Source organism: Humulus lupulus, chromosome 5 (genome assembly GCF_963169125.1).
Source record: "Humulus lupulus chromosome 5, drHumLupu1.1, whole genome shotgun sequence".
Classification (NCBI taxonomy): Eukaryota; Viridiplantae; Streptophyta; class Magnoliopsida; order Rosales; family Cannabaceae; genus Humulus; species Humulus lupulus.
In genome coordinates, this window is record NC_084797.1 from 207,065,744 (window position 1) to 207,080,884 (window position 15,141).

Consider the following 15,141-nt stretch of genomic DNA (forward strand, 5'->3'; position numbering starts at 1 on the left):
ACATATGCGGCTGCTCGACCTCCACGACCGAGGGTTGAAAGAGGAACTAGGGTTAAACCCTGTTTTGCCGCTTAGATCGGCCTGTTGTAAATATTTTCTTGTAGTAGACTCTGAAATTATATTTTTGGGATCCCAATGTATACAGTAAATGTTCTAATGAAACGTTACATCTTAACCAAAAAATTTAATCCCTAAACCGCTAATCACACTTAGTTACACGATTTTGGCCAAATGACTCGATTAGCGAGTTTAGCACTGGTTACAAGGTACACTGTAACGGTCCCTGGAGTTTGGGGCGTTACAGCAGTAGAAGTAGGAGCAGTAGCAGTGGCAGTAGCAGTAGAAGTAGCAGCAGCAGCAGCAACAACAGTAATAGTAGCAGAAGCAGGAGCAGTAGCAGCAGCAGTAGCAGCAGCAGTAGCAGTAGCAGCAGCAGCAGCAGCGGGAGTAGCAGTAGCAGTAGCAGTGCAGTAGTAGTAGCAGCAGCAGTAGCAGTAGCAGTAACAGTAGCAGTAGCAGTAGTAGCAGCAGGAGCAACAACAGCAGTAGCAGTAGCAGCAGCAGTAAAAGTAGCAGGAGCAACAGCAGCAGCAGTAGTAGTAGTAGCAGCAGCAGCAGTAGAAGTAGCAGTAGCAGCAGGAGGAAGTAGTAGTAGTAGTAGCAGCAGCAGCAGTAGAAGCAGCAGCAGCAGCAGTAGCAGTAGCGGTCACTACTACAAAAAAGGTTTTTTAGGACTAGCATTGCGAGTCCTAAAAAAGTTTTTAGGACTCGCGGGGCGCGAGTCCTCTATTTGAGAGCCTTAAAAACTAAGATTTTTTAAGACTCGCAAAGGGAGTCCTAAAAAAATGTTTTTAGGACTCGCAATGAGAGTCCTAAAAAATCTGGTTGAGTGTCTTTAATTAAGTTTTTAGGACTCGCTTTGCGAGTCCTAAAAGAATGTTTTTAGGACTCGCAATGCGAGTCCTAAAAAATCTAGTTGAGTGCCTTTAAGTAATTTTTTAGGACTCTCAACGCGAGTCCTAAAAAAATGTTTTTAGGACTCGCAACGCAAGTCCTAAAAAATCGGGTTGAGTGCCTTTAAGTAATTTTTTAGGACTCGCAATGCGAGTCCTAAAAGATCATGTTGAGTATCTTTAAATTAAGATTTTAGGACTCGCTTTGCATGCCTTTAAAAGTAAACTTTTTTTTTAAAAAAAATGCAGCTACAATTTTCATTTTGATTTAAAAAAAATATATCCCTTTTCCAAAATGTAATGTATTATATATGTTAAATTTCTAAAATTTTCAAAAGAAAATACAACAAAATAATTTTTTTATTAATTACTCAAAAATATAATTTTAATATTTAATACTTACAAAATCATATTACATGATAGTTATATAGTTATAGTTGCATATGGATATTTTGGTCAAAGTAATGTTAGTCCATGCCATTCCAAACAAAATTTCAACCAAACAAAAGAATTGATATTTCTTTCCCATTCTATTTCTATTCTCACATAAACACTATCATTTCAATCCCAACCAAACAAGATTGTATTAAAAAAAGATGATAAGAAATCGTATGTACTGTATTATAGTCTAGACAGCCTCAGACTAAGATAGTACATATAAGACATAAAACTACAAACAGAGAACAACAAAGACAGCCTCAGAAAATATGTGATATACAAAGACAGCGCTCAATGTTTGATTCATTGGTAAAGATAACCTGACAATGATTACAAATGGAATCAGGTGAATAATGTAAATAATTAGAAGTTCACGAAGCATTGACCAGGTGTACAATGTCAAACTAGGAGAAATCATAAGACAAATACATTACATTTGAGATAGATTATATGGAAAGAAAATAACCAGTTTATAGCCATCATTGTACAGGCTCTGTAGCTTAGCAAGTATTGAAGGATACATCAGAGACCAAGCATCCGGACCTACCCTGCAATAAGTGCATCAACTCTAGTTGTTAGTGAGCCAAATTTGTGTAAAGCTTCCAACAAATGAAGCATTCTGTAAGTGTACACATTGAAAATGTCTCGGGCATCTTAGTTCACAAGAACCTTAAGTGAGCTTGAACATTAGAATCAATATAATAAGATTTAAAAACTATGTATTGGAATGAAATGTATTTTAGTTCGATTTTGTTTAATTTCTTCTGGTAATTATAGTTCAATATACTATACTAATATTGCACTTCAATGAAATGTAATTAATCAGTGCTTAATGAATATTATACAACCTTCTAACAGAAGTGTTTGCAAGACATCCATCAAAATCGAAAGCAGCAATTTTACTTGAATCGTGAAGGCCTTCATCCTGTTAGAAGTAAAACACAAAAAAAACCATGTTAATAATGTTGAGGTACGAAATTCCCTTCACTATAACTATAGTAGTGTAAGACAACTTGAGCCATATGTAACTCATGCAAATACAATGAAAGAATCTCTAAGAAACACACCAATAAGACAAACTATCTCACCAGTTATATTTATCATAATAAAAATTCATATACATATAATCATTATGAGCTCTAGCTTTTCTTTTTTATTTTGATAAAAGGGTAATTCATCAAACTTCAGCAGATTCGTCATCAAAGTAGACATCCTGCCCAAAAATTACCAAAAATCCTCTACTGAATATACACTTGAAAGAAAAAACTAATATTCAAGCTCAAGTCAGTAAAACATGTCTCCAAGACTTTATATTCTGTCTATGGCTCACAAAAATTATTTTACTTGTAATCATTATTATTTTTCAGGGAAAAGAATGAACTCGGTTACGTATGTATATCTATCATGCAAGCACTCTAATAAAAGTTCTACTGATTTTATGACAAACCATCTATGCATCACAAATATAGATCATATTACATATTAGCAACAGTAATAGAAATAACATTGGATAATCAGTTTGTCAATATAGAAACTGCATAAATTTCTAATTAAAATAACAGGCTATAGCTTTTGCTAGTAATGCAGGAAAATAAAGCAATGCAGCTTATAGGGCCAAAGATTTATAGTTGTCAGGTGAAGCAAAGTAGTACATGTTATAGAAGACATACATAATAGTATCCTCAATCAGTACATAGAAGAACTAGTTAGATCAAACATTAACTTCTGTATAGCAACTTTCTATGAAATTCAAGGTTCAATCAAGTATTTATCAATGCATGAGAATATTTAGGCAGGGGGAACTAAAATGAACAATATTTAGAGCCTATTGTTATGAACTTTCTTTCTTTAACTGTATGATATAAACGCCTTTCTATGTGCGTTCCAGTTTCTACCAATTATGCTTTTACTTATACATCATGATAGTTCATTCATTATTATTGCAGCGACAAATTTAGAACATTTTATAATGGTTCAAATGCTTTTTTTAAAGGAGAAGTAAGATTTTACCTTCGGGGATAAACATAATGAATCTGCAGATGAAGAATCAAGTCCATGAAACCCAATGTCATATGAAATGATGCCATCAACCTTGAATAGTCCATAATTTCTCTCAGAAAATAGCAACATGGATTCATTCCTTGAAAGAGTAAAAAGCAGAGAAGAGAATTTGGTTAACTTGAAATTGTTAATAGCTAGAACAAACAAAAAACAAAATATCCATTTTCCATTTTTCACAAGGCTCCCAAATGCTTCCCCTGGTGTAATAGAACCATACCCTCTCTGAGTTGTGCTTGTTGCTCCATAGCCTGTAACTGCATTTTGAGCTCCTTATTCTCAGCAGTTAACCCAGTAGTATCCCTCTGCATCACATGAAAATACCAAGTATGAATAAAGTGTGTTCTATGACCTTTGTATTGGTTCACTTTAAATTTGGTTTTTTGTTTACTCTTCTAACAGTCATTAAGGTGGTGAGCAGACACACCCCAGTACAAAAGTTAGTATAAAAAAGCAGTGATCACTGGTTAATACTGTCCTAGAAAAATAATCAATATCTTAAACAAAGAATACAGTAATCTCTAATTTAGTTAGCAAAACAACCAATGAACCGATAACTTTTAAAGGCTCACTAATACGAAGGTTCTAATTAAAATAAAAATACATATCAAATAACCAAAAACTCTGGTGTATGGTGACCAATAAAACTGCACAAATCATACAAAAAACAATTGGAGTGCACACCTAAGCTGTTAGGTACAACCATACAATTGGCTTAATCAAAAAAGAAAACTGGTATTTGTCTTGATAAAACATGTCCATATGGTACAGTCATTGGTGCTCTCTAAATCAGCCAACAGATCGATTAGTGTAAACACATGTTGTGTCTACCAAGTAAACAAGTATCCCAAGCATCAATTAGTATAAAGAATACATATCCACAATTAAACAGTAATTTATATAAAGAATATATATTACAAACAAAAAAAAATTACGAATGCAGAAAGAATAGACTTGGCACCAAACATTCATAATTGATTACACCTCATAATTCTCCATAACTAAGAAAAAGTCAAGGTCATAATCTTACCTGGAGCAATGCAACCTGCGCAGAATGGGTGGTGGCTTCAGTTTGAAGGATCTGAAATCAAACCGAAAAAATCAGATATGATAAGAAATCAAACCGAAAAAATCCCAGAAGCCCACTTCATATAAGCTTGAACAATTTCCAAACAGTTAAAGAACAAATCCCAAACCTACACTAGCCCCTCCCTGCACAGCCACCGTCCCTGCCGAGCCCAGCCACCGTCCCTGCACAGTCAACCCAGACCCAGCTCAGCTCAACCTAAACCCCTCCCTGCGCCGTCCTTGCACGATCTATCCCACCCCCTGAGACCCCCGCGCCGTCGAGCCCAGCCAGCCCGGAGAACCCCACTCGCGCGTCGAGCCCTTGAACCCCCAGCCGCTGTCGAGCCCTTGAACCCCTAGGCGACATCGATCCCAGGCAGAGTGAGAGATGGGAGGACGAGGGAGTGAGAGAGCCGAGTCCCCTGCCTCTGCATCGAGCCCGCCGCCGTGATCCGGCCACCAGCCGTGACCCATGCACGCCGTCGAAGAGTATGGTTGAGGGCTGGTTTTTGAGTTGAGGAAAAGAACAGAGAGAGAGAGTGAGATTGAGATTGAGGTTGAGGGATAGGATTTAGTTATTATTATTATTATTTGTTAAAAATATATAGTTATTATTATAAAAATATATAAATAAAAAGTATAATAATATTAAGAAAAAATAATATTAGTTTTTATTTTTTAAGTATATTTAAAAACTAACAACTTATAATTTTTTTTAAGAAATTATTAAAATATTTAACCATAAATAAAGAATTTACTTTTAACTATTACTTTCAGTCCAGTTGTTTTTAGGACTCGCAAAATTGTTTTTAGGACTCGCAAAGTGAGTCCTTAAAGAGTATTAAGGACTCCCAAAGCAAGTCCTTAAAATTGTTAAGTAAAACACTCATTTTTTAGCCCAGATTTTTTTAGGACTCACATATTTTTTTAGGACACTCATTGCGAGTCCTAAATTGTGTTTTTTCAGGACTCTCAATGAGTGTCCTAAAAACTTCATAAATATTTTTAAGGACTTGCATTTATGTGCGAGTCCTAAAAAAGTGTCCCGTAAAGGGTATTTTGTAGTAGTGGGTAGCAGGAGTAGTAGCAGGAGCAGGAGCAGTAGCAGGAGCAGTAGTAGTAGTAGTAGCAGTAGCAGTAGTAGTAGGAGGAAGTAGTAGTAGTAGTAGTAGCAGTAGCAGCAGTAGAAGCAGCAGCAGCAGCAGTAGCAGTAGCAGTAGCAGGAGTAGTAGCAGGAGCAGTAGTAGTAGCAGTAGCAGCAGTAGTAGTAGTAGTAGCAGTAGTAGTAGCAGTAGTAGCAGTAGTAGTAGTAGCAGGAGGAAGTAGCAGCAGCAGCAGCAGCAGCAGCAGCAGCAGCAGGAGTAGTAGTAGTAGTAGTAGTAGTAGTAGTAGTAGTAGGAGGAAGCAGTAGCAGTAGTAGTAGTAGTAGTAGTAGTAGCAGGAGGAAGTAGCAGCAGCAGCAGCAGCAGTAGCGGGAAAATGAGATTTGAAGGTAGGATGAATTCTTGGCAGTTTGGCATGTGTATTGGTAATGGATTAATTGAATGGACTGCTGGAAGATCGAGGATGAAGTTGTTTCAAGTCTTTTAATTTATGTTTTTTGTATGTATTTCTGCACTTAGTATTTAAACAATTAATTAAAGTTTATATTTTATGTTTTATGTATTAAACAATGGGATCGCGTACCGTATTTTGGATTTTTAATGAAGTTCTATTATTTTTTGTATGTATGTATTCCAAAATAGTAGTTATGTTTTAGTAATTTTTAATGGTCCGAGGTCTAGAATTAGTCGGGGCATTGCACTCCTTCCACTTGGTTGGCACCTAGTGACGAACCCAACATTCTTCAATAGGGACTTAAAATAAAATTTTAGTCGGGGCCTAGCCCTAGGCCCCCATATGCACCCATTGTTATGTGCGACAAACTTGCAAGCTCTTGGTATGATATGGAGTTCCCATAAATTAAGCTTTTTTTTATGGTATTGTGAAACAAATATTGGAATAGATGTTGAAGCATGGTATTCACACTTAAAATTTTAGTAGAAGAGAATGCAGGCACAATATGGCTTGACTTGTTAGTTGTGTGAAAATAGTGGTGGAGATTATTTTCTTCGAATAATATCAATGATGTTCTTTTACTCTTACCAGTATGAGTGTTTGTGGTGCGGCCAATGTGATTTTTTACCAATTTATTAGACCACACCGCACATGGGGTTTGAGCAATTTTCCATACCACACCTACACTGCATAGACCTCAAACCGCAACATAAAAATGTAGTGTTCACTGTTTACACCTATCGCCAAATAAATTAACGATTAAACATTATAATATAATTCATAACTAAAGAGTGTTCAATAAAATAATAAAAATACAACAAACTAATGTAGTGATCCAATTTTTTATTTTTTATTTGTTATGTTTTATTTAATTGTTTGTTTATTATAAAATAATCAGAATTGAATATTTTATGTGAATTAGGATTTAATTGATTTATTTGGAATAATTGTGTAACTTGTTTGTTTTATTATTAATGTACATTTTAGTGTGACAAATTATGTGGTTTATATAGGTTGCATTTTTTTATTTTATTTATTTAAATGCGTGTGCCGAAAATTGTGTGTGTGTGTGTGTGTAAATGTGCTTTAATTTTTATTTGTTTATTTCTTTTCATTTAAGAAGAATAAAAAAAGGAAAGGGTAGTATGAACCTAGAGTTAAGGTGAGTCTTGAACGTTTTCCTTTTATTAACAAAAGAAAATAGAAAATAAAAGAAAAATAAAGTTGTCATCTTTTAGGATAAAATAACAAGGCTTATCTTATGATTTGGTTCACATTGGGATAAGGGTTATGTGATGTGTAAGGAGAGGAACCTGTGAGATTTAGCGTTAATTGGTGGGATTTAACTTATTTTGTGGGATATGTTTTGAGCTTTTCACACTTGGGTGCTCTTCTTAGGGTTAGGTTACTAAAGGGTTATAAATAGAAGACATATGAGCCTTGGATACCATTGTTGTGTGGCTGCCGAAATTGAGAGAGAAAGAAAGAGGAAAGTGCACGAAAAAGAGAGAAAGAAGGAGAAGAAGGGTGGGGTTCAAACTCAATACGTATGTGCTCTTGTTTTTGTTTTGGTTTTGAATCCCTAAGTCTAAGGTTCTTCTTCTCAATTCTAAGAAATTGTTTCTCTTTTCTTTTGGTGGTGTGTAACTTCCTACTACCTTAGAGCCATTACCATGTGATTTTAAAATGTGCAATTAACTCGCTAATCGAGGTATTAGACCAAAAAGTGTGATTTATTAAACTAAAGACTCATTTAAATAAGAATTAAGTATAAAATTTTGGACATTCATTTAAATCATAAACGTGTTACATTGGGATCCAAAAAATATTGTTTTAAAACATATTTACAACTCAAAAGCTAGTGTACATTCGACCTAGGCGACAAAATCAAATGTTTATAGAATGTTCCTCAAAACTACTCTTAGCCGTGGCGGCTAGGTAGGCCAAACATGTACGCGCCGCTCCATGCCTTCCAACTCATGCCTGGTCGGCCTTTCCCTTGCCCTTACCTGTACCATAGACCACTTGTGAGCCAAGGCCCATCAAGAAAAGTTCACAAACATAGCACATAACAATTTATTTCAGTAAATGCATAACTAAACGCAAACATAACAGACAATTCACAACAGCGGCCTGAGCCGATCAGGGTGCATTACCAGGCACCGAGTTCACGGTCCTAACAGAGTGGGTGAACACAACATCCTAGATGGCCATGCCATGGCGGCCTGCATTCAACATGCTTAACGTCGATTCCAGCCCTTGCCGATCTTGGCCTTTGACGATCCCAGCCCTTGTCGTTCAATCTCAACATACATACATGGCATAATAAATAAGAACATACACATATAACACTAAGTAAAGATAATCTGGTCATGCCTTGCTCTATGGGCACAAATAGTTTTCTTACCTTGAGTCTCGCAAGCCCTGAGCAAACGTCCTAGATACGATCCTCGTCAACCACTCGGATTAGCCCCAAGTCACAAAAATATGGGACCTCCATCAATCTTAAGTAAGTAAAGACTTCTAAACCTAGTTTTAGTCCCCGGGGCCTTGAATTCTACTAAACTGGGTAGTAAGATCCTTCCCAAGCCCCCTAAGTTGAGTTCACGAGACTAAAAACCCTAATTGGCCTATATTTTCTATTTGAGCCGCGACCCTCCTCAGAGGTACCACGACCCTATACAAGTTAGAGAGCAACCTAGGCATTTTCCTGGACACGCGCCGCATTGCGCTCTACCCAGTGTCGTGGTGCCAAGACGGTCCAGCAAGCCCCCTTAGCTCTTCTGGGTTCATCCGGGCTGCGGCGCCCAAGAATAGCGCCACAATGCGACCCCTGAACCCATAAACTTCAGCATTTTCCCTGCGTTTTCCCAAGCTAGACTCACTAGAATTCAATATGAACACACACTAAATTTAGAATTGCGTCTAGGTCCCTCAATAACACATCATAGACAGCACAAACAACTTGAAATCGAGATCAAAACCCTAACCCCACTCAAAACCAAAACTAGAATAAAACTCAGTCAAATCCTAAACTAATAAGAGAATTCATAGAAAAACCAAGTTGTAAAGCTTACCTTAGAAAGGATTTTGACCCTTGAGCTAAATCCCCAATCAACTTAGCCTCAATCTTCAATTTCCTAAGCCTAACTTCTCAAGAACTCCAACTATCTCCCAAGGCTCAAGAGAGAGGGAGAGAGAGAGAGAGAGAGAGAGAGAGAGAGAGAACGAGAGTGATGGAGAAAGATAGCAGCTCAGTGTTCGTTTTCCCCTTCTGATTGTTTCCCAAGGCTGCCCAAGTCTATCCCATAACATCAAAAAGACTAGAGTGTCCCTAGGTCAAGACCTTTCCTTTCAATGCCCTCAAGGGCAAAACAGTCATTTGCCACATTCCCACTAATTCCTCGAGTAGTCCTATAAATCCCCAATTAGTCCTGGCATACCCAAATAATAGCTAAATATCTACCTGTTATCCGATAAATTATGAACACACACTAACTCCCCATAATACCCTTAGGCTCGCCTTGAGCCGGGCATCTAACCGAGTTGTGACTATTTCGCTAATCTGCTCCCTAGGAACGCCTCGGACTACACATCTCAAACATATCTCCACAATAATGTAGTCTTACTCATATCGCATACATAACACATAATTACATTTATGCCCTCACCAGGCCAAAAATTACAAATATGCCCTTGCTAACCAGAACGAGCCCACACGCACATATAATTCACCTAAACATGCATATCTAGTGTATTATATCATAACCCAAGAAATCACATAATGGTACACATATATCATAATTAATTACGTAAATATAATTAAATTAATTATTGCCCTCCCAGCACACTAACCAAGGCACCAAGCCTTATTAGCAGATTTGAGACGTTACAACTATCCCCTCTTTACAAAAATTTTGTCCTCGAAATTTACCTGAATAGTTTGGGATGCCGATGCCACATATCTAACTCAAGCTCCCACATTGCCTCCTATACTTTGTTGTTTCTCCATAGCACTTTCACTAAGGCAATGGTCTTGTTCCGTAAGACTTTTTCTTTTCTGTCTAGGATCTTAACTGGTTTATCTTCATAATACAAATCTCGATCCAATTCCATGTGTTTCATAACTCAGCACATGTGCAGGATCTTATACATATTTCCAGAGCATAGACACATGGAATACGTTGTGAACCCCTGATAAATCTAGAGGCATAACAAACTTGTATGCCACCTCACCAACTCATTCCAGAATCTCAAAGGGGCCAACAAATCTAAGAATTAACTTGTCTTTCACTCCATATCATTTTACTCCTCTTAAAGGAGGAACTCTTAGAAACACATGATCACCGACATGAAACTCTACACTTCTACATTTCAAGTCTGAGTAACTCTTCTATCTACTCTGGGAGGCGAGCATCCGAGATCTAATCTTCTCAATTGCCTCATTAGTCCTCTGAACTACTTCAGGACGTAAGTACTTCCTCTCACCCAATGAATGGGCGATCTGCACTTCCACCCATACAACATTTCATACAGAGCCACTCCGATAGTTGCCTGATAACTGTTAGTATAAGAAAAATCAATCAAAGGGAGATACTTACTCCAAGATCCCCCAAAGTCCAGCACATAGGCCCGCAACATATCCTCTAGTATTTGAATCATCCTCTTAGACTGTCCATTTGTTTGAGGATGATAAGCTATATTGAATCTCAACTGCGTGCCCATAGCCTTCTGCAGGCTCTCCCAAAATTTATAGGTGATATTGGGGTCCCTGTCTAATACTATCGATCTTGGAGCCCCGTGGAGACGCACAATCTCCTTTACATATAGCTTAGCATACTACTCCACTGTATATGTTAATCTTACAGGAAAAAAGTAGGCTGATTTGGTGTACCTATCCACAATCACCCACACAGAGTCATGTTGTCCCACTGTTCTCAGCAATCCACCACAAAGTCCATAGTAATATTGTCCCACTTCCACTCTGGAATCCATAAAGGTTGCAGCAACCCTGCTGGCCTTTGATGTTACGCCTTCACTCGTTGACAGGTTAAACACTTGGTCACATAATCCACCATGTCCTTCTTCATTCCTGGCCACCAATACAGAGTCTTTAGATCTTGGTACATATTTGTCGTACCCAGATCTAGAGAATAAGGAGTGGTATGAGACTCATCCAGAATCTCTCGCCTTATACCATAATCAATCGGAACACAAATCCAATTTTTATGTCTCAATAGATCTACCTCTGAAATAGAAAAGTCTCTAGGCAGTCCAGCTAAGACATTCTCCCTGTGTTTCCTCAACTGAGGATCCTCCTTCTACGCTTCTCTAATTATCTTAAGGAGTGTGGACTGAAGAGTAATGTTGGCTAGCTGACCAACTACCAGTTCAATTCCCGCTCTTGTCATTTCTTCATTTAGCTTTACTGACATCTGTCTCGAATTGAACAACTGCCCTGGACCCCTCCGACTCAATGCGTCGGCCACTGATGGACCCAAAACGGGTATGTTTTAAAAATTTATACTCGCAAGCGCATGAATCGTATATGAAATATAGTGTTCGTGTAAGCACGAGATCGAACCCAAAGGAGTTGTCTAAAATAAAAAATAAAACTATTTAAAACCAAAATTAATAAATTCTAACCTACCTCCAAAGATTGATAGGTTTTAATGTTATGAACATAGAATAAAATATAATAATAAAGATATTAAAGCAATAAAAATAAATAAGATAGGAATTGTAAACAAGTTGGTAAAAGAAGATTATTAAGGTATTAGAATCCACAAAATATAAGTTCAATAATATTTATAAGTACATTGATTTCCAAGTTTTAGTAATAGTAGAAATTAATCAAACCATCACTTATTCAAATTAGATATTCTATTTAAACACAAGTTTTTATAAAAATATAGGATTTATCTTCACTTTTAAAATTATAATTTCAAAGTATTTAATGTAAATTAATCTAATGAAATAACAAATAAATCAATGAATATTATTTATAAGGCAAAACATAATATTTTTGTTCTAAGCATTTGATGTGCACAATTTAATGGCGCACCTTAATAAAAGAATATTATGATTTTGCACTAATGAAGAACAAAGTGTAAATATGTTCTAACAATAAAAAATACAAGATATTTAAGATGAAAGAAAGTATTTCAAGAAGAAAATCCATAAAATTTAATTGCACAAAATGGGAAATCAACATACAACATAAATACTATATAGTTACATATTGTTTCATCATCACCTTAATAATCTTAAAAAGATTAGAAACTCATAACTAGAATAGAAATTACAAACATAAATAGGAAAATTTGGAGGAGAAACCCCCAAATTTTTCCTCTAAAAACTCATAGAAAAAAATGAGCAAAAAGATGAATAGAATGGAGTGGTCTTCCAAGTGTAGGAATTTTGTGGTATGACCTCTCCCTAAAATAAGCACCCCCAAATGGTCTTGAAAATTCTCTATTTATAGCCAAAATGAGAGTATTAAAATAATCAATTTAAATTAATTAAATTGATTAAATTAATTAAATTAATAATAGTATGGCAAATATGAGTAAATTTTAGGGTGTAATAATGATTTTGGGGTAAAATTTGTGAAAAAGTTTGGGTAAAAATTGACATTTTTGGGCAAAGGGGACAAATGAGCTATGTTGGGCTCAAGAAGGGGCTGTGGTGGCTGGTTTTAGGCGGCAAGAGGTAGTTGGGCAGAGGCGGGCTGGGCTTGTGGGCTTCGGTCTGGCAGGTGACTGGCGGCCCAGATGGCTAGGCAGGAGGGCCTTCGACTGGGCAGAGGCGGGCCCAAGAGAGCTGGCAGGGGACTTCGGGCCTTCACTGGCAGTTGGGCCTTGACAAAATCTGGGCTTCTTTACTCTTAAAAATACCAAATTTTTCTTCATTTCTTTTAGTTATACTCCTTTTCCTTTCCTTCATTTGAATCAACCAAACATACAATTTCAATTCATATAAACTATCATAAATTAAATTAAAATTAAATATTTTCAATAATAAAATATACAATATTAATCTCATAAAAATATTAATTAAAGCTTAATCTACTTTGACATTTAAGTTCAATAAAATGACATTTTTGACCTATAACTAAATAACAATAATTCAAATAACTAAACAACAACAAAATAACTATAAAAATACACAAAAATGTATAAAATTCAAATAAACCTAATAAATTCAAAATTACTTTAAAACTTAATAAATCAATTAAAAACACAAGAACTAAGCAACAATTAGCATATAAAATATGATAAAATAACTTTATTTTGTGGAGTTATCAGCCACCACATTGGTCTTCCCTAGATGATACAAAATCTCACAATCGTAGTCCTTTATCAACTCCAGCCAACTTCTTTGACGCATATTCAAATTCTTTTGAGTAAAGAAATACTTCAAACTTTTATGGCCAGTGTATATTTCACACTTTTCTCCATACAAGTAATGCATCCATATCTTCGGTGCAAATAACACCGCTACCAGTTCCAGATCATGAGTAGGATACCTCTATTCATACTCCTTCAGCTGTCTAGACATGTAGGCTATCACCTTCTCGGCTTTCATCAGTACACAACCCAAACCCTACCTCGAAGAACCACAGTAGACCAAAAACTTTTCCTTGTCTAATGGAAGACTACATACCAGAGTGTTGATCAGTCACCACTTCAACTCCTTGAAACTGTTCTCGCATCTATCTGTCCAGACATACTTGGTCTTCTTACGCGTTAGCTCAATCAATGGTGTTGCTATTCTGGAGAATCCCTCAATGAATCGCCGATAGTATTCTGCTAATCCCAGGAAGCTTCTAACCTCTGGTAGACTGCTTGGTCTCGACCAATCTCTCACTGCCTCTATCTTGGTTGGGTCCACCGAAATCCCCTCCTTACTCACAATATGGCCTAGAAACACTACTTGGGGTAACCATAATTCACACTAACTAAACTTAGCGTACAACTTGTGCTCCCTTAACCTTTGTAGTACCAAACGAAGATGTTGCTCGTGTTCTGCCTTTGATTTGGAGTATACCATTATATCATCAATGAATACGATCACAAACTTATCCAAGTATTCCCTGAAGACCATATTCATCAAATCCATGAAGGTTGTTGGGGCATTGATTAACCCAAAAGACATGACTAGGAATTCATAGTGTCCATACCTCGTATGGAACGCGGTCTTTGGTATGCCCTCCTTCTTAATCCTCAGGTAGCCAGACCAGAGGTCGATCTTAGAAATACTGTATAAACAAGTCATCGATACTGAGGAGTGGGTACTTATTCTTAATAATCAACTTATTCAACCCTCGGTAATCGATGCACATTCTTAAGGACCCATCCTTCTTCTTGATAAACAACACTAGAGCACCCCACGGTGAAAATTTGGGTCTAATAGATCCTAGATCCAGTAATTCCTTCAACTGAATCTTCAGTTCCTTTAACTTCGCTGGAGCCATTCTATAAGGTGTCCTCGATATTGGTTCTATTCCGAGTGCCAATTCTATGACAAATTCGATCTCTCGATGTGGTGGCAACCCCGGTAGGTCAATTGGAAATACATCAGGAACACTACAACAATCTAACTATTTAATGACTCTTTTTAATGACCTACACTTGTGGTGAAGGTCATGAAAATTTGTAGAGCATATTTCATGTCCGTTAATGAGGGTCATGAAATATTATATATCATGTCCCCCTTTACAAGAGATATAATGTAATGTGGGTCATTATATATAATTTTAAAATTTTATATTTTATATTTTAAATTTCTGTGTATCATGTCCCCCAATGTGGGTCATTATATATAATTTTTAAATTTTTTATATTTTATATTTTACATTTCTGTATACTTTTTTTTTAAAAAAAAAAAGGCCAAGCGACATGAAATAATCCCTGTGCCCGCGCGCCCTTTCCCCTACCATTTTCTGAAATTTTTGTTCTTCTTTCCCGCTACACCATATTGCTCTTTTTCTCTATCTTTGAAATGGCAAAGAGCCATTTTTTTCTGGCTTTGAAATCTCCATAGATACCTCTTCCTGTCCTCATCT

General features: G+C 36.6%; 1 protein-coding gene across 2 annotated transcripts; it reads right to left on the reverse strand.

Annotated features, from left to right (window-relative positions):
- Window positions 1-1,512: 1,512 nt before the first annotated feature.
- Window positions 1,513-5,088, reverse strand: LOC133778086 (polynucleotide 3'-phosphatase ZDP-like). Of its 2 annotated transcripts, none has more exons than XM_062217909.1 (7): window positions 4,650-5,088; window positions 4,480-4,530; window positions 3,670-3,754; window positions 3,402-3,531; window positions 2,240-2,316; window positions 1,858-1,939; window positions 1,513-1,711 (listed from the first exon to the last, which is right to left on the reverse strand). In XM_062217909.1, the coding sequence occupies exons 4-7, from the start codon at window positions 3,519-3,521 to the stop codon at window positions 1,652-1,654; spliced, it is 339 nt and encodes a 112-aa protein (XP_062073893.1). In that variant the 5' UTR covers window positions 3,522-3,531; window positions 3,670-3,754; window positions 4,480-4,530; window positions 4,650-5,088; the 3' UTR covers window positions 1,513-1,651. The 2 variants fall into 2 exon arrangements, with proteins under 2 accessions (XP_062073893.1, XP_062073892.1); XM_062217908.1 differs by having other exon boundaries at window positions 4,646-5,088.
- Between the last annotated feature and the right edge of the window lie 10,053 nt (window positions 5,089-15,141).